Consider the following 27,894-nt stretch of genomic DNA (forward strand, 5'->3'; position numbering starts at 1 on the left):
AAGAAATCTTGTATTTAAACACATTACAATTAAGTCATTTCCCTTCTCCCTTCCCTCTGCCTCACAGAAAAGTCTGTGGTTGATTGATTTACTATAGAGCCAATATGACTACTTGAAAATCAGATACTGAAGTCAGCTCATAGCAAATTAAGTTTATGAGAAAAAAGGACTGGGATATGGACATACTGGAGCCTCATTCACAAGGGTCAGAAAGAGAAGGTGGCGAAACTGTCTGGAAAGCCTTGGTACGCAGCCAAGTGTCAGAGGGAGTGCCCAACGGGTATGAAGAGCTCAGATATGGATCAGGCTGACTCCAGGGTCTCATGGGCTAAGAGAAAAGGGTACCCAGGAAACGGTGTGTTTGTTCAGGTGAGCATTTGGGTGAACCAGTAGTTGATGTCTGAGGAATTTCAGTCAAAGGCAGCAGGAGCCCAACTATCTGGCTGGGGGACCATTTGATAATTCACCAAAAATTTGTAGAGACAATAGTTTACAGTAATGGTTCAGATATGGACTCTCTCCTCAAAATTTTTTTTTTTTTTTGAGTCTTGGAAGATGGTGGTAAACCCTATATGTAAACAAATTATAAAGTGATGTGTCGAAAAAAATAATACTCACAGAGTGCTAGGAATTATAGAATTAATTTGACCTTGGGAAAAGTAAAATATAGAGATGTTTTCTGGAAAGCCTATCTTGGGATCCTAAATAGTAGTATTACAAGATAGGAAAGTGCTTAAAATTGTAGTATTAGGCAATAGAAAATTCAGATTGGTGTTCCCGAGTAACCACCAACCAAACACCAATTAGGCTGAGCTAAACTCCTTTTTTTCTCCCTTCAAGTACCTTGTTTCATAAATGCGATGCTGCGTATTTGCCCTTTCCCCAAAACTTTATTGTAAAAATTGTGTAATAATACTAATAACAATAACAAAGAATAGGACAACACAATGCAGTTTCTTTTCTTTTTTAATAGTTTTATTGAGGTATAAATGATATACAACGAACTGCTCATATTTAAAATATAATTTGGTAAGTTTTACCATAGCATACCCCCATTAAGCTATCACCACAATCAAAATAAGGAATATAAATAAGGAATATGTCTATCACTTCCAAAAATTTCCTCCAGCCCCTTTTTAATCTCTGCCCTTTACCTACTCCATCCCACAGCCACCACTGATCTGATTTCTTTCACTATCAGTTTGTCAAACATTAGTTTGTATATCCTAGAGTTTTACATAAGTGGAATTATAGTGTCCATTTTTGTTCCGGATTCTTTTACTCAGCATATTGAGACTCACCCATGTTAAAGTATGCATCAATTGTTCTTTCCTTTTAATTGCTGAATGGTATTCCATTGTGTATCACTTACTTTTAGGCCTATCATCTTTGTTTCCTTTTCAACTCCTTTCCTTCTTTTTTCTTATTATTGACATGCTTATTATGGAAATCTTCATAATGGTACAAATGGGTAACGAAGCAGGAAAAATCAATTATAGAAAGCTTTGGCATTAGAATTAAAAAACAACCAACAAACTAAACTAAACTGAAAACTAAAGAGTCTTTATTATTGTCAAAGTAGTAAATCTTTCTTAGAGTTATTTGAGATGCTTTGACAGACACAGAGGGGCTACTATTTCAGTCTGGGTGGCCTTGCCTAGAGCCCTCTAAACTGCACAATTTAGTGGCGCCTATTCAGTCTTACAAAGACTGTCATGTAACATGTTTTGCTTATACAAATGATCTCAATGAGGGGAGATTATGAAATGAGGTAAAATGTTAAATCTAGAAAGATAAGAGGAATACATTAAAAGTAAGGTCCTGGAAAGCCACAGGCTAATAGCTACCAATATTTTAAAAATGGTATTACCCCAAAGTGAGTGTCATGAGAACTGAGGGAGAATGCAATTTTGATCACATGTGTTATCAGGAGTATTTCACTGTTGAAACACAAATTATTATTTTTTTAACAGTAAAAAATCCTTAGGTGTTCTCCATCTGCCGTGGGAAACACTTAGCAGCTTCTGCTTTTAGCCTAGCAAAGATCAACCCGACCTTGGCCAACCAGCTTGTATTTTGAAGAGTGTATTTTGTGAAACCTGTGAGTAGAGAAGGATTCATGCTTGGTAGAATTTGTTGTCTCTTTTGCTCAGTATCTTACCATGATTAATCCCCAATCCATCTTTCTCTGCTGCTGCTGTTGCTGCTGTCAGACTCATATTTCTTTTCCATAACAGACGCTGTTCAAACATTGCTGGATTCTGGCTGGGTGTGACCTTTTATGGGGCACTGCTGCCTCCTATCAGGCTTTTATGGGCATGTTGGTTTATGCACATGTGCATTCTGACCTTGTGACCTCCAGAATAGATTCTAAGAGAACAACTGTATCTGATTTTTCTGACATTTTGGGCACCCAAACTCTTCCCAAGTGCATAGGTGCAATGAATACTCCCTTGTGGTTTGGGTTTACATTCTTCTCACATCAGAAGAACTCATCTAGGAGAATGTGAAGCCAGGTCAGAACTGCTAACATAACAACAGTGTTGCTGGCAGCCATTCAAGTTGTTTTGCATAAATTTGAGCATGAGGCAGTGTTTTCACAACATCTTTCCCTTTTTATTGTGGTTTAAGTAAGCAGTGCAAATATTTGAATTACATTTTCTGATATAACCAAGTCTGCAGAAAAGACAATGGCTAACAAAACTCTGGAAAACTTTGAAACCATTTTTTAAAATTTATTCTCAGACCTGGTCTTTTTTCCTTTCCGAATCCTGAATCTTATTGTTAGATAAACCTAGTTATATTAAAAAGAGAAATCCGTATTATGATGTTTCTAGTACTTTTAGTTTGTATTTTCTGTACTGACAGTATACCGATAGTGAGTTTACAAAGGTGAACAGTCTAGTACGACTAAAGATGCGACAAAAGTTTTTCAAATTACTGCCAAATACGCTGCTTTTCTACCATTAAAAAAAAAACCCTCAACTCAGATTTTAAAGTTTTAAATGCCAAGTTAAAATAATTATGAATCTACTGTTCCCTAGTTCCATCCACTACCTGTTTTGGATCTGGGTTTTGCCCTTAAATACCTATTCTATCAGAATGAACTGGGTTACCATGCCCCATCTCTTTATGTTCCTCTTGACATTTACTCCATGTTTTCTTTTTCTAAATAAGCTTTTCCTTTCTGTTTTCAAAATTGAATACTTTTCTCATCTTAGCCAAGCACCTATTTTCACTCTTTCTTCTGATGGTTGATAAAGTCACCCACACTCAATTCTTTCTCCAATACTATATTCAAAAGTGTAATTGTTTCCATCCACTTACATTTGCCTCTGCTCTGAGAGCTCTACTAATGTTTCTTCCTCACTGATGGCCTAACCCAAAAGAAAATGCTTGCCCTCACATGGCATATCCAAAGTTACATCAGATCTGCTATGGCTCAGGTATAGGACAACAAAGAGACATATCACATGACATTAGGGACAACTACACTAACACTTCAGAATTGGAAGAAACACATCGTCAAGACCTAAAAGATATGACTTACACTTTTTCATACATTACATGACAATCCAAAGTCAGTGAAACTACACAGAGTGGTTCTCACTGTCACCAATGGTTTGTGCAGCTTATAACACGGAGAGTATAGAATAAATCCAAAGACTGGGTCAAGAAGATAAAATAGCACATTGTACTACGTTCTGAAGTGAGACATAAAATAATTTAGGTCCTGATATTTAAGTGAAAGTCAGAAGGATTCTAGTTATGGGTAACGACATAGTTTCTGATTTAGCATTACTGTTCAAGATGCAGGGATCTTCCTGGGCTAGTACATGTATCTGGAAAGAGGAGGGAGATTCTTAAAATATAGCATAGCATCAATTTAGCAACATTCAAGTGATAGCACACATCATATGATAGTTCAATGTGTTTATAACTAGAGTTCAGTCATTTTAGAGTCAGAGTTCAGTCACTCTCCAATAATAGAGTGATAGCTACATATTTGTTACACATATATGAATCCTATTATTACTATATTTTGGTAATAGGTCCTTAAATAGACATTACAGAAAGTAAAGCAATTTGTTATACTTGTTTTTACTTTACATTTTTTATAAATTAGGAGGTGATGAAATTATCTACTCATATTAATTTCAATATATTAATATTTGCATTTAAAGATCAGCACAACATTGTTAAGCTACAAAAGTTAAATTGTAGTTATTCCTTACACATTGTCTAGGACTGATTGAGGTTTTATTTCCTGCTGAAATGGTGTGACTCAAGATTTCAGAAAAATAAGTGGTAAAACACACACTGAAATGCACAACTTTAAAATGTGCATTTTGTGCACACAGAGTTACAAAAACAAGAGTATTTTATGTTATCATTAACTCAAAGCAACCTAATTATGGACCACGTTGCTTGATAGGATTTTAGTTCATGAAGCTTCAGATTTTGTTCTCTTGATAAAAGCACCCTTGAATATCATTTTTAAGCCTGACAATTATTTTCCTGTAAAGAAGATGTTATATATATCAAAAATAGAACTTTAAGTTTTCTATAGAATTACCTTGTAACGTTAAACGATGGTATCATTAGCATATAATTATAACATATATAATTATACATACATGATATGTTATATACTTTCGACATCTCCCCTGTATATGAGTGTCAGGTATAGACTATTAACAAAGCCAGGTAAAATTAAAGTAGACCTATTATCATTATTACCTTTTTAACTTACGATTTATTTTTCATTTTTGGATCGAATTTTGTACAATGGAAGCATACCAGAAATAAGTCAACAATAGATGGTTAAGAAGAGGCAAACAGATAATTGTTCCATCTTGCCTGGTGAACTCTTAAATCAACAAAGGAGGCCGCCCCTCTGGCTAATCACCCAGTGTGGGTTCTGCGCCTGACAGGAAAGCACAGAAGTGCATCTCTGCTGCGGGGAGATTTCTCTTGTTTTCTAATTCAAACATTTGCAACACAAAGTGAATAAACCTGAAAAATGGCAACTAAGAAGTTGGGTATCTGTATTTTGGAGTGATATTTAGAATTAAATTAGTCATGAAAATATTCTGTACCAATAACTGTGCAGTTATCGTTTCCGTACGCTGCCAACAAGGCAGACAGATGCAGAGGAAACGTCCTTACAATTTTCTGGAATGTAGACACGAAGCGCAAATTGAACCTCTGGCAGATGGCAGAAAAGGTGACTTGACAATGAGTTTGAAACAATTAAAGTGATATTCTCATGCATTCATTTCCACAATTTTATTCATTTCGAGGAAAGCCCAGATGATTGGAACATGGACATAAAGGAGGACAACCTAAGACTGCGAGTTTCATCTTCCGAAAGGTTGCATTTATAAGCAGGCTGCCGGAGGCTGCGCGTTCTTTCTCATTCTTTGCATCCAGGAGGCTGGAGGGTCTTGCAGCCTACCCCAGCTCCCCCACACTCCAACCCCATAAGGAAGGGCCACCGCCGCCCCTTGTTTAGTAATCCTTGGGTTTTCTGATCACTATCCTCTAGGCCAGCGATCGGATTCACCTCTTCTTTCGCGTCCCTACGGGCAAGCAAGGCCATCAGGGGCCCTGGTCCCGAACGTGAGTAGCGAGATATTCACAATAAGGAACTAAGTGTGGACTCTCAGGGGTTGCGCTCGCCATCCAGGGACTGAAAGAGACCTGCGGGATGATTTTCTCCTTTCCTCTAGTCAGGACAAGGGGCGTGGATTCGGTTCAATTTTTCTGCTTCGATCAATGGGAAGATGAAATAGAAAAATTCCCTTTCACTCGCAACACTGACTTAGGGGGCTATCTAGCTAGAAGGCTGGCAAATTGAAAAACGGCGGGGGCCAAAGGGACGATTGGGGTCTCTGTTTACCACTTCTCTCATCCCTGGACTCAGGTTAGGTTAAATTTCCAGCGACGTGTGTGCTTGAAAGCAGACAGGTGGGGTTCTTGGAAACAACATATAGCAGAGTTTCTGAGCCCCAGAAGGACCTTAAGACAGGAGTTCCTGAGCCCTGAATAAGAGGCTACCTCGGGTAAAGCGATTGATCTCTGTGCAGTGAGGCTGGGAAGGGAAGGCATTGTTGACCTTTTGGGGAGCAAGTGAATAACTCAGTCGAGTTGATGAACTGACGTTCTTTCTGAAAGGGGTCGTCTCCTGGGCCCCTTTTCTTTTCTCAGTCGGCCTTTAGCAGGTAGGGAGGCAGGGCAAATTCTTCTCTCAATGTGAAGTCACAAAGAAGTGATGAGTTTTAACAGTATGGATCTTAAGTCGTAGATAATTCTAAACACACCCGCGCCAGAGTTCACACCCTTGTTCCTCTCCACGGAGTCGGAGCAGACAGCGACCTTCAAAATTGTCTCTAAAATCCCTCTCGAACTGACTGGGCACTTACTGGGATTTGAGGGGTTTTTCTTCAGCTTCCAAACTACTATTACGCGCAGAATATACTGGTAGTTGCCAGCAATGATTGCCCCCCATCTCTTTTTAAAAGTAGCCCCCGTCCACGCACCATTCAGCTTACACTGAACTGTCCCGACATGCCTTAGCCGTCAGTTTAATTCACAAAGTAGCTGTAACTCTTGACATCACCTCCGCAGCCCACCCGAGGACTCCTTTCCAGGACACCTTATGAGGCTGTTTTTCCAGCGCTGAATTCTGAGACTTAAAGGAAGGTTACTTGACGCATCCTGGTAGATTTCCGGGCTTCCAACTCCCTCCCCTGCTTGGCTGGTAATTTTCTGCTGCTCCACCTCCTCCCCCACTTGACCTCCTCCAAGGTACCTTCGCCTCCCCTCCCCCGCTCGTTCCCAGTAAATCTCCAGCGGGTGGGGGAAATCAACTCTTTGGCGCTAAACTCTGAGCTGCCCGTTGGACACGATTGCAGTGGGGGAAATGGTGTCCGTCCTTTCAGAAAGAATGATCAACTAGATGGAGGTAACTTGCTCCACGTTTCCCGAGATCTCAGGAGGACCTATGAGTGTTTTGCTAGATTCAGGGCAAATGTAGATTTCAGCTGAACCGCTCAGGACTTGAGAGATAACTATTTCACTCTCCGGACTGCAACCACTTCCGCGAGAATCTGATACATTTAATGAAGGCTTTGCCAGATGTACGGGTCAGCACGTCCTTGGCCCAGCACAACTTGGGTCAGCACACTGCACTCACTAGCACCAACCTGGGCTCCACGCAGCAGAACTCGGTTAAAAATCGTCTTTCGTGGTCACTTAGGAGTTCTAGGGGGCAGGGGGAAACAAGAAAAACGTTTCACTTGACACTGCCGGCCGCTTTTGATAAGTCATAGCAAATACTTTCAGAAGCACAATTTTAAAGGGAGAATCCAAATTTCCGTCCTCGCTCGGCCGAACTCCCTGCCATCAGCTGCAGACCATCGCAGGCTCAGGACTGAACTGAGGTTTGTGGCTTCGCAGCTGCCCCGATGCGATGCCGGGAGCATGAAATTCTATCTCGGCTGAGAACCGAGCAACAGACCGCACAAGAACAGTGCCTTCTGGCCTGTCATCTGCCAAGAAATACCAGGAACGCTAGTGTCAGAAACAACTACCTGAACCCAGAAAGTAAGGCTAGGAAGCTCTGTGTGCAAAGAAAATTCTTGCTAATTCACCCAGACTGTTTTAACTGGTTAATAAAGCAACTGACACTCAACAAAACCACAATCGCAGCAGGAGTCCTAGGCATCAAAATAAGAATCACAACTAAAGGTTTGTTGTTGTTGTTAACAACTGCCTTTATTATCATTGCTTAGTGTTTTTTTAAGTAAAAGGAAAGAAAAAGAGATAATCATTTCATACCCAGTGGTATCTCTTCCTTTTCTCTGAAATTAGAGCACAGATTCTCTTGATTGTTCCTCAATAAGCCACCACCACCAAGGGGAAGAGAGGCAAATTGGTTCTAAACACCCACACCCCGTTCCAGTGGAATATAGTTAATCCTAACTCCTTTAAAACGCACATAATTTTATCTGACCCTTGGACATGATTAAAGACACTGAGGGCTTATATAGCCTTATTCTACATGACTAGAGACTACACATAAAAGATAAAAACGGGAAAAGGGATACATATGCATCTACTCAATATCCATTTTTAGAGGTAAATAAAATGTTCCTGTTTCACTTTGGCCCCCAAACTATATACGATTGTGGACATCAGAAAATATAAACCCTTCAGGTATATATATATTTTCATCTGAATACCTTACTCAGTGAAACTAGCAGTGTAACTGTTATTCTCTTTCAAACCTGATTCTGATGTGAGCTAAACATATAGCATCATCTCCCTGGGAACAAATTCCCAAATTTATACCTTCATTGGAAAGCTGATCAAAGCCCCTCTTCCCTTCCCAATCTTGGTTAAATGAGAAGGAATAAGCTGTCTGTTTGTGACTTCCCAAAGAACCAACTTAAAATTCATTTGTATGTGCCAGAAGTTATTGGGAGATCAATAAATGCTAAATGTGTAATTTTACCTTTCAATTGGAATTAAAACCTATTCAGATTTTTGAAGGTAGCTTGGGAGCATGATGTTTGTTCAGGAATCTGTATCTGACATTAAGTTTGATGTGGAATGTTTAAATTGTAATGAAAGCAGAGAAAGCAACAGTATACAAAAACACAGGTCTAAGAGCCCACCAGGAGGTTGAGTGTTAACAGCCACATTTTGGAAGTTGTATACGAGTGCACATGGGCAGATGCCACAGACGCCAGAGGAACTTACGTTTCAGTATCCCTTTTATATTGAAAGACACTGTCGGATATATTGAGGCAGCCTGGAGGTGATGGGGACTATACTTAATAACTACTCATACTCCTCTTTTTCTCAGTAAAGGAACTCAAACCAGAGATTCACACTATTGCCGTTTTCAAGGATATATTTTCGACCTAACAATATACAAAGGTCAAAACGAGTCCATTTTTGAGAGGACAGGGTCTAATCCTCCCTTTGAACACAAGAGGTCGCTCCTGTAATCAAGTATTAAGGAAAAATTGCTAATCAGTTTTATGTATTCTCTAGAAAACAAAATTTTACAGATATATTTGATGTACTAAATCCACATACAGCAATCAGCTGAGGAAATGAGAATAGTCCATGATCAATTTAGAACTTCAAGGTGAGGTAAAACTACAAAGCCTGCTATTCTAACTTGGATTTTAATATAAAATGTATCATGATACATGCACTGAACTTCAGAGCATGTCCATCATGGTGGGGGTCCCTCAAACGTCTCCTTTTAATGCGGGTATCTTCACAATGCGTCTTGCTTTTATCAGTTTAGGAACTTACTAAGAAAATACTTGTTTACAACAATGGTGCAGAATGAAAAGAAGAAAATGTTGTCTTCACCATTAAGGTGAAATTGCCTGTTACTAAAGGTTTCCCCCAAGCCACATGCCAGTTTTTCTACTTGGAATTGCTATCATCTGCAGTAATTCTTTGTAATGCAATAGCTTACTGGTTTCAGGAGTTAAAATACCACACTATGTGTGGGAGGTGGGGGCTGGTTTGAAGGAAGATGGATAGTGAGGGTGCTTTGTGGATCTCAAATATAAGTCATCAGGCTTCTGGTAGCTTCTGGTGTTTAATTCCATCTTATAAACGTGGCATGATAGAGTATGACTGGGTAAAACTCTCCATTTTCTGGCATTGTGGTGGTTATCTTTTTTTTACTAGGGTCAACATGTTTATCTATATGGGAAACACGCCCGAATACTGGGAAGATTTGCTTCGTGTTGAGATTATCAGCATCAGCTTTGCAAAAACAGCTTGACAAAAGGCTCCATACATTTAATACCAGAGACTAGAAACAGACACACACACACACAACTGGTAAACTTATCAGCCTAGGTCTATTCAACTTTCACTTTCATACACGCGCTACAAAATAACCTATAATAAAAATGGAAGGGAAAAGAGATCCAATTTGAAATCCTCCTTGAGAAAAAGCAAAACAAATCAAAACGAGTTCCTGGGGAAGAAAGCCTCAGTTAGGTCAAGAGGAAACTTTTGCATCTTAAATTCCCTTTCTGCTTTGGAGAGGCATTACCCGTTCAAGCTCAGCCAATGCGACCGGCCAGGATGTACAGCTCTTATCAAGGGTTAGATTTTGCGAAAGATACAAAGAAAGGAGTTTCCTAACACACCGGGTCTTCTCACGGCAACAAGACACCGAAATTAAGCCTACTATGGTTTGTGTCTGTAGGCCTTTTTAGATAAAACTGGCAGTCCCATTAGATAAGAAATGGCTTTTTAGAAGCTTTGGGGGAAGCGCGGGGGTTCTTCGTGGCCTTCCTGTGACTTTGTCTTTGGCAGACTGTAAGAGATGATGGGAACACGTAAGAATGATTGAAAAAGGTTACCGGCGAGTTGCACCCAACAATCTTCTCTCTCCAAGTAGTTTCCTGAGAGAAAATTATTATATATCAACGCCTAGGGACGTGAAATAGATCTTCCACTGTTCTGTAATAAATCCCTCCCTACTCGCGCCCTTACACTAATGCATTGTTTAAAAATCTCCAGTCATGGAGACTTGTCCTTATAATTATCAAAACACCACAGCTAGCTGCACAAGTTTGCTTAAAAACAAAGGGCAGGAGACCAGCAGAGAGAGGAATTGGACAGTATATAAAAACCTTACAAACTTTAGACTACTGAAAGATCTTTTCGCTCTTTGGCTTAGGGTTAGTGAACTTCAATTCTAGAGTTTAAACTGAAAAGCAGACCTCGCGGGTCTGAAAGACAAAAAGTCCGCGGAGTCAACTTCATTTTACCCGTGCGTTCCAACCTGATTGTCCGCAACAGCAAGAAGCGCTTTTCCTCCCACCCCACGTTTTTAGATATCTGAGGTCGGGGAAGACGGAGTTACGGTGTAGCAGTCACGAAACAGTTCCTCTGGGTTTAATCATCCTATTTCCAATTCTTCTTCCCCTAGCGCGCCGAGCGCAGCCAGTTCTGGAGGGAACTCCCCCTCCCAAGCAGCCAAGGCGGGCTAGGCCCTGGGGATGTGCGCCACGGCGTGGGACCAAACCAAGATAAGCGCCCTGCTCCAAGTTCCCCCCGTTTCCTAGAGCCCGGGAGGGACCTCGTCAACAGGTAGACCTACCCACCAGCCACTCGCCACGAGCGGCAGAAAGTGAGCCCCGCGCGCAACGCTGCCATTCGGACTGCGGGGACCCCAGGAGCGGAGGGCGGAGGAGTAGCGCGACAGGAGGCGAGGGCGCAGACGGCACGGCCGGGAAGGAACGCGGGAGGGGGCAGAAGGAAGAGGAGGTGAAGGAGAGGGAGGCCAGAGCCAGAACAGCCCGGCAGCCCGAGCATCGGGGGAGAACGGGCTGAGCCCGGAGCAAGTTGCCTCGGGAGCCCTAATCCTCTCCCGCGAGCTCGCCGAGCGGTCAGTGGCGCACAGCGGCTGCGAGACTGAAATATGATAATCAGAACAGCTGCGCCGGGCGCCCTGCAGCCAATGGGCGCGGCGCTCGCCTGACGTCCCCGCGCGCTGCGTCAGACCAATGGCGATGGAGCTGAGTTGGAGCAGAGAAGTTTGAGTAAGAGATAAGGAAGAGAGGTGCCCGAGCCGCGCCGAGTCCGCCGCCGCCGCAGCGCCTCCGCTCCACCAACTCCGTCGGCTTAAATTGGACTCCCAGATCCGCGAGGGCGCTGCGCAGCCGAGCAGCGGCTCTTTCAGCTTTGGCAACCCCAGGGGCCACTATTTCCCACTTAGCCACAGCTCCAGCATCCTCTCTGTGGGCTGTTCACCAACTGTACAACCACCATTTCACTGTGGACATTACTCCCTCTTACAGATATGGGAGACATGGGAGATCCACCAAAAAGTAAGAGGCTATTTTACGTTGTGGGGCTCGGTGTGCTGTTCTTGTGCGGGGTTCTCTCTCAGGCACCGGCTGAGGTGCCAAGGGCTCTTTGGAGTTGGAGTCATTGCCTGGAGAAAGAGAAAAGGTGGCTTTTTCTTGTTGCCGCCGCGCCTGCATGCTTACTGTCGGTTCTTATCTTCGGGAAACTGATCGTACCTTGTGTTTGAATTCGCCTGTGTACCCTCCAAAACCCTAGCTTTTTGGTGCTAAGCGGTGATTTCCTCCTGGGGAATCCTGAGCTCTCCGAGAAGGTTATTATGTTGCAAAGGTTTGCCTGCACAGTCAATACCCAGAGATGTGAATTAGCATTAGACTTGCAAAAGAGTGACAACTGTATTTATGCCTGCTCTTGCTAACAATATCCAGTCCTATGTGCTATTTAAGAGCGTGCTTCATGGAAAATATAGACATCCCTGCATTCACTTAACGCTTCTAGTCAAAACCTTTTCTTTGACTTGACTTATCCATAATCTTTCCCAATGATTATAGCAAAGAGGAAGGAGGGGGATAAAAAGAAATACAAAATGAGCGGGTTTGATTGCGTGCTAGGCGTACAAATGTAGACTATTCCAATCTGCATTTTACATATATTCCACCTCCTTTAAAAATGAGTTAAGGTTTTGATGGCACACTTCAATTACCATCCCAAAGTGCAATACTCTAAAAAAAAAAAAAAAAAAAAAAAAAAAAACCTCACAGAGTACGCCCTATAAGAGAACAGAGAACGACACTAAAAGTGTGTTTATCTCTGTAGGAAGTAAACGCTTAGTCAATCATGTATTTATTTTCATTTCAGAAAAACGTCTGATTTCCCTATGTGTTGGTTGCGGCAATCAGATTCACGATCAGTATATTCTGAGGGTTTCTCCGGATTTGGAATGGCATGCGGCATGTTTGAAATGTGCGGAGTGTAATCAGTATTTGGACGAGAGCTGTACATGCTTTGTTAGGGATGGGAAAACCTACTGTAAAAGAGATTATATCAGGTATGGCATTTACACTCCTTCCTTAATTTTGTGAGATTTCCCTTACTCTCCCCACTCTTTATGTATTATTTGGTGTGGCTTTGTCTTTTTGTGAAGTTTGCCTCTGTGGAGTCATGCAAGCCAAAGTTACCCTGTACATGTGTTACAAAAATCAAGCTATGCTGTTCATTTGATTTTTTAGTGGAGAAAAACAAAAACCCTTAACAGTGGTATTCATAATTCTGGGGTATTGAGGCTTGTTTAATTACTCTTGGAATTTATGATGCACAAATTATTTTCCTCTTTCACTCTCCCCCTTACAAAACAAAATTTTTAAAAGATGGAGAAGTTTGGGTCTTTAACTTTAAAATAGGGTCGACTTTTATTGTATAGTGCAGTGTTCTGTTTGTTTTAGTCCTTTTTAAAATTAGTAACTTACAAATTTTTTTGGTGACATCAATGCAATAGGTGAAATAAAAGTTTGACCGAAGCATATTTACAAATGTACTTTGAAAGAGCGAGTACAGGTATTGCTCCTTTTATTTTTTGGGTAAGACTTCCTTCTGAGAAAAATTTAAAACCAACCTAAATATTCCTTGCAGAAAACACCGGAAACTTAATCTTTTTAAATATTAACCCTTTGGTGACATCTAACTGTCTCTTCTTTCTTATCTTATCTGAGCTGATGAATTAGAGCAGATCAAATTGCCCATCATCTGTCTACGAACAATTGGTATATTTAGATAATTGAACAGCTTCCTTTCTCACATTAAAATCTGGTAACTGATAAAATGAGCGAATTGTCCAAATTGACAAGACTGAAACCACATAGGAACTTTCTGAGTTTGGTTTTGTTGTTTTGGAGAGGTTTTTTTTTTTTTTCCCCCTCCAATTTATTCTGCATCAGGCTTTGCTAATCTCAAGTTTTCTCTGACTTGTGTGTATATATCAGAAACTTTGTTTTTTGCCTTAGAAAGCCAGTAGAGTCTCCAAAGAAAATTGTATGTGTTTTATTAACAAACAGAAGAGATATCACCATCATTATTATGTTAAATAGCAAAATATCACTTTTTAAATGTCTGGTGGCTATTAACAAGTAATTAATTAGCTTTTGTAAGGCAAATGGTTTCTGAAGCTTGAGAGCTTTTATTAAAGTTTAATTAAGATTTAATATACAGTCACAGTTTGCTCCTGCTCACTTAGTATCCAGCATTTTTTTCTTCTTTTTTATAAATCATGACACGGAGAGGATAATCTTGGTAGATAAAATTAACCTGGTTGGGGGAGGTTAATACTTTAGAGAGGGAGTGAAAGGAAGTAAGGGAAGTCGGGGTACAGGAAGGGGGAGGGATTTTCTAAATTGTGTGGTCACCGCCAAAGTCAAGTCTTCACCCTATGAAATGGAAGATCTCACATTGAGTAGGCGGAGGGAGGAAAAACTTTTGAATCCACCTTCTAACCTCTGACAAATGAGCGTTTTCATGGTTTACTAGATTGGTGTGTAAACGCAAGATTCTAGAGAAGGAGAGTCCACTTCAGGAGTATCTTTACTCCTGTGGAAATAGTATTTTGCTCAATTGCACACAGGTTTGCATGTGCCTACTTCTGGATATACACATTTGTAGAAGGACCTAATCATTTTTACCTTCTCTCCACTCTCTCTCAACTCTCTCTCTGTGTGTGTGTGTGTGTGTGTGTGTGTAATCTTGTAGTTGTAAAAGCAGAACAGACTGAACAGTTAGATTTCCACATCTCTCGTTGGAGAAGCAGTATGCGTCCTCCTGTTATGTGGATCTTGTCCTCTCTCTTCCATTCTTTCTGTTTGTAGGAATGCCCCAGGTTCTGTTATTCCTGAAAGATGGAGAAGGGGCCAGGGAAGTGCAGCCTAGATGGAACCTATAAAGATTGTCCCTTGGTAAGGAAAGGCCAGCAGTGAGAAAGACCTGAGAAGTGGGTCTTTGCATTTTTTCAGTCTGGTCATGGTTTTCAAGAAAATTGAAATAGAGGTAGATGATTCAACAACTTGAAAAAGATTGAGGGAACAGACACAGATTTTTAAAAAAATAATAGTAATACAAGGAAGAATGAAGAGGACATGTTCTGTTAACATTGCTGCCTGAAGAAAGTCTATAGTTGGAGAAAGACTGGAAAGTACTTGTGCAAAAGGAGATGTGGAAATGCTCAGAGGTTTCATTTTGTTATTCTGCTTGTTTATTTGTGAATGTTTGCAAACCTAGTGGGGTAACAATCCCCTTCTCCTACCTCCTTTTTCTTGGAAGGAGGACTTTGTGTTGCAGTTTTAGACATTTCTAGCAGCAGAATTTGGGGGATAGGGAAGTGAAAGTGTGGCTGTCGGTGGCCACCAGAGTCTTTCTGGCTTCCTTCCTGCCGAGATCTGCAAGATCAACCTGGGACTGATGGCTAGAGCAGCAGCCCGAGTCTGGAATCCAATACATTTTCCGTGGTACAGGCTAGGTGTTTTGAACTAAGAGTTACCGCCTAAGACAGAGGTTCATCGGAAAGGAAAGGGGAGTAAAAGGGAGGAGGGAGGAAGGGGAAAAGAGAGATGGGGGAAGGAAGAGAGACAGGGAGGGAGAGAGCAGGGTTTCATTTCTGTCCTTCTGTTCCCAACTTCTGTTTGGAAATGTTGTTTACTTGGGGCGTCTTGCCCGGGATCTTGGGCCAGGGAAGTGCCCGCCTGAAGTGACCCCCTCTTCCTGTGCTTCTCTCCCCGCTCTGGGCCTCCCCCCCACACCCCGCCCTGCACAGGTTGTACGGGATCAAATGCGCCAAGTGCAGCATCGGCTTCAGCAAGAACGACTTCGTGATGCGTGCCCGCTCCAAGGTGTATCACATCGAGTGTTTCCGCTGTGTGGCCTGCAGCCGCCAGCTCATCCCTGGGGACGAATTTGCGCTTCGGGAGGACGGTCTCTTCTGCCGAGCAGACCACGATGTGGTGGAGAGAGCCAGTCTGGGCGCTGGCGACCCGCTTAGTCCCCTGCATCCAGCGCGGCCACTGCAAATGGCAGGTACTCCTCTGCCCGGCTCGGGTAGGGAGGCGCCAGGTTAAGCCAGCCTGTGTGCCGGCGGCCAACAACAACCATGGTAGCTACAGGAGTGGTGGTAGTGTTTGCCTGCAGTTAAATGAAGTGTTTTGTATGCAATTTGCTTGCGCTGTGCTCTGCTCCTTTGCAGCAAGGTTCAGTGCACTCACTGTCTCCCTTGATTCCCCGAGCACACCTACACCGTCTGTGTGTCTATATGGTTACACATAAATGTACACCACTTATGTACACGTGTATACACACGTCCAAACATTACTTCCAGTTCGCTTTGGTCTCCAAACCTTGGCTTGCTGAAAACGGGCTTCAGCTCTCAGCCAGGTATTCTCCTGCTGCCTAATTAAAGGGGCGGAGCCCCGGGTCCCTGGAGCTTCATCCTTTAACCCAATGAAGGAAGCTTAGGTGGCCTGAAGTCATTTAGTCTCCCAAATCCTTTTTCCTTGTGAGTTGCTTCACGGTCGAAAAATTTTTTAAATTTTTTATCTTTTTGTGAGAGACCAAGACTGAAAAGATACAATTTTAAAAACTGCAGGCCATTGCACAGAGCTATAATTTAAAACTGTCAACAAGCTAATCTGCAGTAATTGCCTTTTAAAGGAGCCTGTTTCTTTAAATCATTCTATATGATTTGGTGAGAATTTCATCTTCAGGCCCATGGTTGTAGCTCTAAATTGACCCCATAGGTGTTGGCCTGACACTAGGGGGTTGTAGAAGGTGCAGGATGTGTATCATATAGATAAGAGGACTCATTCCCAAGGAAGAGGAGTGGAAACCCGGTAAGGTTGGTCAGGACCAAAGTCGTGGGTAAGAAGGTGGACAGTGTTTCCAAACCTGACTTTCTGTCATGAGTAGATCGACTCCTTTGCAGTTTTAAAGTATAAATTCCCACTAAACACTGAAGGTGAGGAAACTATAGCGCTCCCTTGCCCTTCTGCCTTCTGGCAGCTCTAAGAATTCTGTTCAGGGGGATTTGTGACTAGTGTGCACCGGGGCAAGGCCAGGGGTGGTGCTCCTGTTCAGTGGAGCCTGCACTCTGCTTGCCGGGAAACGCAGAGGAAGCTAAAATACCGGGAGGGAGGCGGAGGACGTATCCCAGCCACCGTTTATCTAGAGCCTAGGCAGCTCAACAGAGTTTCCGTTTTCTACTGCTTGGAGTCTGCCCATCTCAGGAACATCCATGTATTACTTTAGATTTAATACGAAGGAAGAGCAAGGATTGGAGATATGGCAGAAATAGCGAAAGTCTTCAGCCCCTTGACATGATTGTCCTCTCGGACTGAAGTTCAAGGTGTGCTGGCAGAGTTCTCAGCCTTCCCCTTGCAGAAATCCCTGCTCGTGTAGTATTTATGGCTGTCACTGAAGTGCTCTGCGTTCTTCCTTGTGCCCTCTGTGGCCTTGGCCCAAGAGAAAATTCTGAGCCTGGAGAGGGTGGTAATCAATGTAACTGGGACCCAGTCTGGGCACAAGGAAACGTGAGAAAGGAGGAGAAACAGTGCTGAAAAATGCCATGCCTGCTGCGAACAGGGGGACAGATTTTAAACCTGCTTCCCTTGGCTAACACTTTGTTGACACGAGGAGGGGCGGGTGCTGCATTCCGGCCCGGGATTACTCAGCATTGACCTCTGCAGATTAGAGAGGAAGATTTTATTCTCCCTTTCACCCTCTTCGCCCCACCTCTGCCGCCCCCTGCTTTGTGTGCCGAGGCTGCAAACACTAGCCATTGTCCTGGAGTGTCTCAGGCGGGCGAGCAAGCGAGCGGGCGGGCGGGCGGGCGGGCAGGCAGGCAGGCGAGCGAGCTAGCGCAGGCGGGCGGGCAAGCGAAGGCGGGCGGGCGAGCGAGCGGCCAGCCCAGCGCTCATGGCGCTCCTTGCCCCGCAGCGGAGCCCATCTCCGCCAGGCAGCCTGCCCTGCGGCCCCATGTCCACAAGCAGCCGGAGAAGACCACCCGCGTGCGGACTGTGCTGAACGAGAAGCAGCTGCACACCTTGCGGACCTGCTATGCCGCAAACCCGCGGCCCGATGCGCTCATGAAGGAGCAACTGGTAGAGATGACGGGCCTCAGTCCCCGTGTGATCCGGGTCTGGTTTCAAAACAAGCGGTGCAAGGACAAGAAGCGAAGCATCATGATGAAGCAACTCCAGCAGCAGCAGCCCAATGACAAAACTGTGAGTGGCTCTGGGGCCAGGCAGGGAATGCGAGGGGGAAGTAGATGCGGCGTGCGAGGTGCGTTCCTGGTGCCCAGTCTGGCCGGCGCGCGGTTTTCGATCCTGCTCCTGGGCAGGAGTTTGGCCGGGACTGCCCCTCATCCCCACCCCCACCCATTCTTGGGGGAGAGGTTACCCGGCTCCGAGTGGGGAAGCTTGGAGGCTCTGTACGCCAGGGGAGCGGCAGCCAGGTCCCAACCTTGTGGGTGGGCTCATGCCCTTCCTCGTCGCCTGTACCTGCGAACCGGAGAAACGCCGTCCTCCCCTCCGAGGGCGGGCGGCAACGAGGTTTGGCCCGGGTTTTGCCAACCTTCAGATCGTCAGTTCCTCACGTACAGTAGAAGAGGGAGGGATACTAACACCTTGGGTTCCTACCTACATCCAGGGATTCCGTGGGCAGGTCGCCCTGTGAGCCCCCAGGGCGCACTGTACTTTTGAGTAAGGTACAGTGCGCCTTCAAGCTGAGGAGTTCCCCCAAGGTGACCCGCATGCCCAGAGCACCCTCTGCTCCAGGTGAAGCCCAGGCCTCCACAGAGACTCGCACCAGTATCCACTGTTATCTTGAGCCCACGGAAGCACCCACTCTGCAGGCTTCCTGGTGAAGTTAAGCTAGAGTTTCTTTTCTTTCTTTCTTTTTTTTCTTTTACTGCTTTGGCCCTATTTTTAAATGCCATAAAACCTGCTGTCATTAAACTTGGCAGGCTGGCCAAGACTGGGCCAGGGCACTTTCTGAGTTGGTTAGTGCATAATAGCACAATAGGAACCAGATCCAAATGCTTTGGGGGCGATGGAGTCGGGGGCTGGCTCTTCCTTGAGGAGAACTACTTGGAAAAAATCTGCAGCTTACTGAAACTGCCCAGAAAACCACCCTGTCTAGAGGCAGAAGGGAGACCCTGCTTACCTCAGCTTTCTAGTTCTGGGAAGCTATGGCCTGAGAAGGCAGAGGGGAGGAATTGGGCTGAGCTGTGAAGGTAGGGGGAAGAAGAAAGTTAAAGTAGAATTTGGTTTAATAAGGTCCATGCAGACCTAATAGTCCAGCCCACAGAGGCAGAAACACAAAACAGAATAAAACAAAACTGAACTCTAGCTAATATCCATAGGTACAGCAGATTAACTGAGTCAATAAAGGCCACTATATAGATAAGATAATACCAGGGTATATTTGCTTAGCCTGTGCAGACAACGGAGGGAGGGAATTTGCTCATTAACATGTTGGGATTGGTGGGGGGGGGGCCTATTCACAGAATATCCAGGGGATGACAGGAACTCCCATGGTGGCTGCCAGTCCAGAGAGACACGACGGTGGCTTACAGGCTAACCCAGTGGAGGTACAAAGTTACCAGCCACCTTGGAAAGTACTGAGCGACTTCGCCTTGCAGAGTGACATAGATCAGCCTGCTTTTCAGCAACTGGTAAGTGTCAGCTCCCAGATGGAAGAGGCTGAATTCCCAACAGGGGACTCTGGTTTAACTGTCACACACTGAAAGATTCAGTGGGGAGGGTGCCTTCTTGGGCTCAGGGTTGGGGAGAAACCAAGGAGATGGGTAATGAAGAGAAGGGAGACAAATGCAAGGAAAACGAACCTCTTATGCATCTTTTTTTTTTTTTTTATGAGACTGCATAATTTGACCATATAGGTTGAATTTTCTATCAATCAGGACTTCTTTGAAGGATTAATTTCAAGGTACCTAACTCTAGGTAGCATGTGCCAGAAGATGTACAGTGTTGGAGAATCATACATCTTAGAATTTTAGAGTTGTCCAGGACTTCAGGAAATCATCTTGGCATTTCAATCAGCAATTAGTAAGTTTATCCTTCCTGAGCATCTAGAGAATGGGATATATAAGGACCCAAATCAAGGTGATTGTAGTTCATAATCAATGCTATAATACATAATCAGTGTCGTTATCAATAAACAGCAGCCACATGTCTGGGTGCGGTTTTCAAATATATCAATAAAGATTATTCAAATAGATCAATACTTTTTGTTACGGTATCCGTTGCTGGGAATGTCTTAATCTAAAATGTAGAATCATTTAAACGTTTTCAAGTGTATGAGTTCAAATGTCATAGAGACACATACCTTGTACCATGTATAGCAAAAGGGACATGAGCTCTACCAATCAGAAGTAAAGTGTTTAATCTGTGAAAACCTTAACATGTTTTCCACATCCAGTGAAGAGAAAATTAATTCACTTTTTGCCTACAAAAGGCGTAAAGAGTCAAGATGAATAAGAACAATAAATATATATCTTTCGTAATATGCTGTATTTATATATATATGATTTTTTTTCTTGAAGAGTAATCAGCCTTATAGAATCTTGTTTCATAAAATGTAAAGATGTATCCCGAAACCTTGTTCCCTTTTTTGGAAATGAACCTTTAGTTGAGGTTAGCTTTTTACCCTCATATTTACCTGAAGGGTATTTGCTTTCTCAATGTCAACAGTTAGGTAATTGGCCAGAGGCAAGTGGTTAAAAGGGCTTGGCCCCAGGCTGGTGTTTGCAAATGCTAAGTGGGTACAGAGGCTAGAAGTCCCTTAATCTCATATTGGAAAAATTTACTGTAGAAAGAAATGTAGGCTCTGGAACTAGGAAAAAAAATTATTTTAAGGCCATTAATCTGTTGAGTTATTTGAACGAAACCTGAATCACAGAAGGAAGCTAAGGGGAGGGTTCAGGGCAGCCAAATGTTTGCACTTTCTGAAACTTTAGTGTCAGATGAGAGCTGTGGAAGGGAAGCTGAGGCAGGGGTGTGCATGGTTAGAGAAGGTTTACAACAGCAGTACAATGTGTTTATGGTTAAAGAAGGAGTCAGATATTTAAGAAGGAGTCAGATATTAGGGTTAAAAGAAGGAATCAGAATGGGATGATGTCATAATATATGGGTCTCATTTTGGAAGGAAGAGCCTGATGTAAAGAGAGAGAGAGAGAGAAAGGCCAAAAGGCAGGAGGACCAACAAGGAAGAATGCCCAAGCTATGAGCCTGCTGAGGAGTTAATCTTTGTTCTGTGGAGCCTTCTCTCAATCTCCCGTCAAAGGATCTGAGCCTGTTAACGGATTTTTCAACTGAAGAAGAGAGTCTTTGATGCCTAGAGACTGAGAGCTCGCCTACTCCCAGGGCAACATGTAGCCAGCAGGATAATTTTATCTTGAGCATGCATAGTAGAGTTGTGATGCCATTTTACAGTGGGAAACACATTTGTTCTTAAATAATTTAATGTAACATAATGTTGGAATTTCAGTTTCAGTTAAAACAGAGATCTTTTGGAAGATGGGAAAGCGAGAGGATTTCTTCTCAAGTTTTTCTCCTCTAGGCTTTCTCTAAGCTTATTAAAATTCAGTTATCTATGTGGGTATCTTTATATATCTATCTACACAAACATTTCTACATACACAATATGATGAGTTTATAATCTTTTTATGAATACTATTCCAGTGTCCTTTATTTATTTCTCAACCTTCTATGCAGGTCAATTTTTCAGAAGGAGGACCGGGCTCTAATTCCACTGGCAGTGAAGTAGCATCAATGTCCTCTCAACTTCCAGATACACCTAACAGCATGGTAGCCAGTCCTATTGAGGCATGAGGAACATTCATTCTGTATTTTTTTTTCCCTGTTGGAGAAAGTGGGAAATTATAATGTTGAACTCTGAAATGAAAGTATTTAACAACCCAGTCAATGAAAACTGAATCAAGAAATGAATGCTCCATGAAATGCACGAAGTCTGTTTTAATGACAAGGTGATATGGTAGCAACACTGTGAAGACAATCATGGGATTTTACTAGAATTGAACAACAAAACGCAAAACCCAGTATATGCTATTCAATGATCTTAGATGTACTGAGAAAAATAAAAAGACGTTTTTAAAACGTAAAGGATTTATATTCAAGGATCTCAAAAAAAGCATTTTCATTTCACTGCACATCTAGAGAAAAACAAAAATAGAAAATTTTCTAGTCCATCCTAATCTGAATGGTGCTGTCATTGCCTTGCCAAACAGGAGCTCCAGCAAAAGCGCAGGAAGAGAGACTGGCCTCCTTGGCTGAAAGAGTCCTTTCAGAAGGGTGGAGCTGCATTGGTTTGCGATGTTTTAAGTTGACTTTAACAAGGGGTTAGTTGAAATCCTGGGTCTCTTGGCCTATCCTGTAGCTGGTTTATTTTTTACTTTGCCCCCTCCCCCCTTTTTTTGAGATCCATCCTTTATCAAGAAGTCTGAAGCGACTTTAAAGGTTTTTGAATTCAGATTTAAAAACCAACTTATAAAGCATTGCAACAAGGTTACCTCTATTTTGCCACAAGCGTCTCGGGATTGTGTTTGACTTGTGTCTGTCCAAGAACTTTTCCCCCAAAGATGTGTATAGTTATTGGTTTAAATGACTGTTTTTTCTCTCTATGGAAATAAAAAGGAAAAAAAGGAAAATTTTTTTGTTTGCTCTTGCATTGCAAAAATTATAAAGTAATTTATTATTTATTGTCGGAAGACTTGCCACTTTTCATGTCATTTGACATTTTTTGTTTGCTGAAGTTAAAAAAAAAGATAAAGGTTGTATGGTGGTCTTTGAATTATATGTCTAATTCTGTGTGTTTTGTCTTTTTTCTTAAATATTATGTGAAATCAAAGCGCCATATGTAGAATTATATCTTCAGGACTATTTCACTAATAAACATTTGGCATAGATAAATAAATAAACACAGTGATCCAGGGTCCCTCTTTTATGTTTACAAACAAGCTATTCAAATGTCTGAAAGTAAGGACTGCATGTGAATTGGAGTAAACTGACACACAATTGGAGTGATGTTGTATTGCAAATAGTTAAGGTTGAGTTTGCAAGTTTGGGTTTCAATAGTTGGATCAAAGTTGGTTGGAAACCCCTTAGTTCTCAGCTATGATAATGCTACTGGTTTTGTGAAAATGAGATGCTGTTCTCTGTCCTGACCCCTCTTTCCTTCCCCCAATCTCTTCCTTGCCGTACCCCACCCATCCACCTACCCCAAATAGGAAAATGGTCTTCTTTAAAATGGCTTTTGATTCAGAGTCACTGTTTTATTTTTTTAGAATAAGTGATTTATACCAAAGGCTCCTGCTTGGGATTGTTGAAATGACCTGTATGTCAAATATATAAGCTCTTGGTAAAAGAGAGGCTTTCTGCCTAGCCAGTGAGGTATGACCATTATTTACCAGTGGCGGCTGTCAGCCGATTGAGAAATGCTGCTGTATTTGTGCAAAAGGAACAGGCCTAGAGAAGAGAGTATGCTCTGCAATTCCCAGAGCAGTCAGTGTATGCATTTTCTTGCCTCTTCTCCCCTCTCCCACCTCCGATTTGTCCCTTCCGCAAGTCCAATTTCAAAAATCTTGGGAAAGATGACTGGCTATGGGGAGAAACACGGCATATATTCTGTTGGGAAACCACCTTTTATGGGGTGGGGTAGCACGTCGTGTGCTTTGCTGAACCCATCAGCTATCAGAGTCACGGGCATGCTCTCTGGGATAGACTATTCCCCCGCCGCTCCCCGCCACTCCCCCCCCCCCCGCCCCCAGCAATAGTTCAAGTGCTAGAGCCAGAACCCTGGAAAAGATAAATGGCACTGCCTGAAATTGGGCTTCTTGGTGCTTCTTCGTTTGCTGGCGTCGGATTAGGATTTGGGTCTCCACCCTGTTCCCTGGCCTCCCTTTACCCCCACCCCAGGATGATGCTTTAACTCTGGAAACTGCATTCATTTGTATGCGCGAGTGTAATGCCGTTTTCAGTACCTGACAATTCTTAATAAATGTGAAAGCTAAAGTACCCTAATCGTGTGTCGTGTGGCATACCCCTCCGGGCTCGATAGGGTGAGGTGGAGGCTATGCCCCCCAGCTCTCAAGTTGCTTTCACCCTCTCCAAACCTGCCGCAAGTCTGGAAGCCAGCCTCAATTAGGCTTTTGTTTGGGTTGGTTCTACATAACGGGTTAATTGCAAGCTCTAACGTGGGGGCAGAGAGAAAACAAACTTTGCATTGAAAATGTTACAGTGCATTAGACATGCCCGTTGATTACTTTGATTGTTGTGTCTAATTCTTGACAGAGGGGTAATAATTTGGCCGGTGGTAATAATGGCTTGCAGCCTTCTGCTGAGAAAAACAAGAGTTGTGTCTTATCTCACATGGATCTTCTTCGGGAAAGGTTTTTTGTTTGTTTGTTTGTTGTTGTTGTTTTTAACTCAGATCTCCCTCCTCTAATCTCTTGCCAAGGGACTTTACTGTTTTAGCTTCCCATTCACTATTTCTATTGTTCTCTTTTTTCCTTTTTCCTCACCATCATAGCTGAAATGGCAACTAATATGCATGTGTAAGGAGGGCAGGTTCAATGTGAATATTGGTGTCATGCCTGCAAAGTTATTGAGAGTCCAAGCCTTCCTTACTTGGAAAACACCGGACCCGCTTCCCCAGCCATAGCCTCTGGTGGACTCAAAAATGTTAGGGACTAGAGATGGAAAACACTTTCTTTAGGGTTTGAATGCAATAGAGGTACTTAAGGGAGGCACCCATCTTTGTGAAGCTTTTTCCTCCTCGAATTGATTTCTAAGATTAAGAATATGTTTACATGTTTTGGTGGGCAGCAGTGATGTTTTACATATATAGATGTCAGTCTATTCTGAAGTCCATTGCTTGAATTTAACCACAATAATTTAGGGAGGGGGTGATGAATGATTTGGTTTCACTTGCTAGATTCAAGATATTTGTTGCCTGGTGGCTGAGAATGGACTAATGAGTCAATAGCATTCTAGTTCTTTCATTTTTTTATATGAAGGTGTGTCTTCCTTCCCCTTTTAGACTCCTCAGCCTGCACTCTAAAATGTGTAGCAGAGATGTCATTTTGTTCGCAAATCATCTCTTGCATACTCTCCTCTTCTCTGCACACCTCTGAAGACTGAGTTTTGAGCTCTGCTCTTGTAATGAAATTCCTCTTGTTCGTTATTATCTCTGATCGTCCCTCCCTTATTACTCTGAATTCTTCCTTCTGGACATTATGATTCATTTCCTCCAGCTTCTGCAAGCTAAAATTTAATGCAGCTAAAACCATCTAGTATGCTCCCCTCAAATCAGAAAATTAATATCAGTATACATAGTCTTAAAGACAGGATATTGTTTCCCCTAGAGTTTCGGCACAATACTGTCTTCCATTTCAGCCTATTTTCCCTCTATCCCATTCATCAAATGAACTTGGGTTTTCTTACAAATCAAAAAAGTTCTTTTCTAAGTTAGAATCATATTTAAAGATTTTTTTCTCCTTTGAAACAAGGTTTCTGGTTACTCATAACTCTGTGTGGGTATGTGTACCCACTTGCCCATTGACAACTTTCTTGGAGTTCAAGATTAAATAGATGACTTTGTGATGCTTGGCTGCTATTCACCCTGATCAACTTGTTAAATTCATAATGTTGACCTCTCTTCTGGTGTATCTTATCCTTTTGAAACTAGCTAAAAAGACAGTGTGCTTTCAGGTTACCTTGGAAGTGCTTTGTATTTCCCTAGCACCTTGAATTTTAAGTCATAAGATCGATCTCATGAAATGTAACTGTTGTAAATCCCATGTGGCTTTACTTAGCCTTTTCTTTTTTCTAAAAAAAAAAAAAGAAAAAAAAAGAAAAAAGTTTAAAGAGCTATGTTTGGATGGCACCCAGCCACTTTGGGTTTGTAATCTCATTCCTAAAACAAGTGAACTGTCTAAGCAGAAAGTACTTATTTTCTTATTGGTAAAGTTCAGTTTAGTCAACTTTTGTAAGTGAGATTCATCATCCAAACGATGCCTGAGTTCTATTTCTCTAGGAATATTTACTTCCTTTTCACTAATCAACAACTAAAGATTTACGTCGCAACAGGGCAAATTTTTTTTGGGGGGGAGCACAAGAAGAAAAAGGAGGGAGCAATTTTTGTGTATTTATTTTAAAAGTGTTCTCTTAAAAAACGGCCCCACATCTTGAATTCTCAATAACTATTTAAAATGAAAAGTAACTTGTACAGTATGAGTTGGTATTTTTAAACTAAAATGCAAGTAGTTAATTCAAGGCTCTGGCAGCCGATTTTGTTTACTGATCTTTTCTGATTGTTGTTTTCTTGATAATGGAGCAAGCCACTGAATGGCTGTTTGAGCCCAGGCGCCACAAACATAAACTTCACAGCTTACAATGTCCCAAGCCATGATGGAGGATCTCTCCACACCTCCCAGAGACTTCTGAAGTGTAGACAGAGAAGTTGGTTCACAGGGAGCGAAGGAGGGGGAGGGGCGGCAGGGAAGGCTGCTGAGTGTTTGCTGTGAGCATTGTTACTATCACATCCTTTAATTTTTATGGTACTTAAGCTGTTGGCTCCAAGAAGCCAGTTTCTGTGTCTCAAGGAAGCCAGTCTCTTCCCGGAACTGCACTTACGACTCCTTGATTCTAATTTCTAAAAATTTATTTTGCAAATCTTTCTGCTTAATTATCTGTCTGCAAGAGCGCTCAGCATTGATAAGCGAAAGGTTCTAAAAAGAAAATTATATATATGTGTGTGTGTGCATACCTACATATATACATACATATATACACATACTTATATTTTTCTTTATATCATTTATATGTGTATGTAAACACACACACACAGCCCCCCAAAGAGACCACCTGGATTTGGAAGAAAGATGTGGGGTAAGATTGCTTTTCGCCAGGTGGGGAAGAAAGACACATGGACCCTCCCTTTCCGAAGCCATGTCACATTCTGCTTAGCCTTAGAGCTGCTTATTCCTTGCCTGGAATCCTCTTTCCATTCCATTGATTAAAAGTTAGTGTTCATTTTGAAGTGATGTTATTTGTGGATTTGACCGAATTAGCTGCTTAATTTTGCGGGTTGTCCGAGTGCTTCTACTCCCAGGTGGGTGGCCGGAGTCCAGCAGGCAGGGCAGCGCCTGTCCGCACTCAGGTTAGGGGTGGGAAGTGCTGGGAATCGGGGACCGGGACACTAGTCTAACCAGCCCCGCCGCTTCCGCGGGCAAGTCAGCCCTTGATCCCTTAAAGCAGGGACAATCGACGTGGTCCGAGAGAGAAAAATAAGGGTATTTCTGGGCCCTTCTCTTTCAGAAGTTGATCAGGTTCGCAGATCTGGAGGGCTAATCCAAACAAGGTGCTTGACTTGTGAGGTCGCGAGTCTAGACAGAGCTGGTGGCTCGGCGGCTCCTTATCTTTCCCTGGAATCAGCCGAAGAGGCGCTCCCTGGCCCACTCTGCTCGGCTCGCCCGGGTCCTGAGCCACCGCTCGACGCAGACTGCACAACAAACACAGCACCTGAGACTTTACAGCTCACTTTATTGTTTAATAGAGAATGCTGCATAACATTCATTTGTCTTCTTGGTTCGGCGACCTGGCCGCTTTGCAGCCACAGACGCTGGGTGTGAGCCTGCGCCAGCGCCGGTCCGTTTTGGTCCCCACGTTGAGCAGCGCGTTCCACTCTAGCACCGCGCGTGTAACTGCGCACAACTCTGTCCCTGCGCCCTCAGGCCCCTGGAGAGGTACCCTACTGCAGTCCCTTTCTTGCTTCCAAAGCCCGAGGCGGAAGGGTGGAGGGACAGTGGAAGAAAGCTTAGGCGAGGTGTCTTTGACTAATCCAGTATCTCCTCTTGCGCCTGGAAATGACAGTTTTGCGCCAAAGCCATTTATGGTTCGCAGGGTCAGTGGGCTCTGACTCAAGGGCAGTCAATAAAAACATTTAGTTCAGTAATAAGCTGAGTTTTTT

The 27,894-nt window shown here is 42.9% G+C and overlaps 1 protein-coding gene and 1 long non-coding RNA gene across 3 annotated transcripts; one reads left to right on the top strand and one right to left on the bottom strand.

Annotated features, from left to right (window-relative positions):
* Positions 1–1,961: 1,961 nt before the first annotated feature.
* LOC112626237 lies at positions 1,962–11,512 on the bottom strand. The gene is made up of 2 exons (XR_003119846.1): positions 11,154–11,512; positions 1,962–7,266 (listed from the first exon to the last, which is right to left on the bottom strand). It is a non-coding gene; the product is annotated as an uncharacterized LOC112626237 (long non-coding RNA).
* On the top strand, positions 11,304–22,843 carry ISL1 (ISL LIM homeobox 1). Of its 2 annotated transcripts, XM_025388131.1 has the most exons (6): positions 11,304–11,879; positions 12,715–12,904; positions 15,653–15,912; positions 17,824–18,110; positions 19,394–19,561; positions 21,621–22,843. In XM_025388131.1, the coding sequence occupies exons 1-6, from the start codon at positions 11,852–11,854 to the stop codon at positions 21,735–21,737; spliced, it is 1,050 nt and encodes a 349-aa protein (XP_025243916.1). In that variant the 5' UTR covers positions 11,304–11,851; the 3' UTR covers positions 21,738–22,843. The 2 variants fall into 2 exon arrangements, with proteins under 2 accessions (XP_025243916.1, XP_025243917.1); XM_025388132.1 differs by lacking the exons at positions 11,304–11,879; positions 12,715–12,904 and adding an exon at positions 14,634–14,798.
* Positions 22,844–27,894: the final 5,051 nt, after the last annotated feature.

Source organism: Theropithecus gelada, chromosome 6 (genome assembly GCF_003255815.1).
Source record: "Theropithecus gelada isolate Dixy chromosome 6, Tgel_1.0, whole genome shotgun sequence".
Taxonomy (NCBI): Eukaryota; Metazoa; Chordata; class Mammalia; order Primates; family Cercopithecidae; genus Theropithecus; species Theropithecus gelada.

Excerpts from the sequence above, each read along its gene's own strand:
- ISL1 (XM_025388131.1), top strand. The coding sequence starts at position 11,852 with ATGGGAGACATGGGAGATCCACCAAAAA. Across the intron at positions 11,880-12,714 it reads CATGGGAGATCCACCAAAAA|AAAAACGTCTGATTTCCCTA; the intron begins GTAAGAGGCTAT and ends TTTTCATTTCAG. Across the intron at positions 18,111-19,393 it reads AGCAGCCCAATGACAAAACT|AATATCCAGGGGATGACAGG; the intron begins GTGAGTGGCTCT and ends GCCTATTCACAG.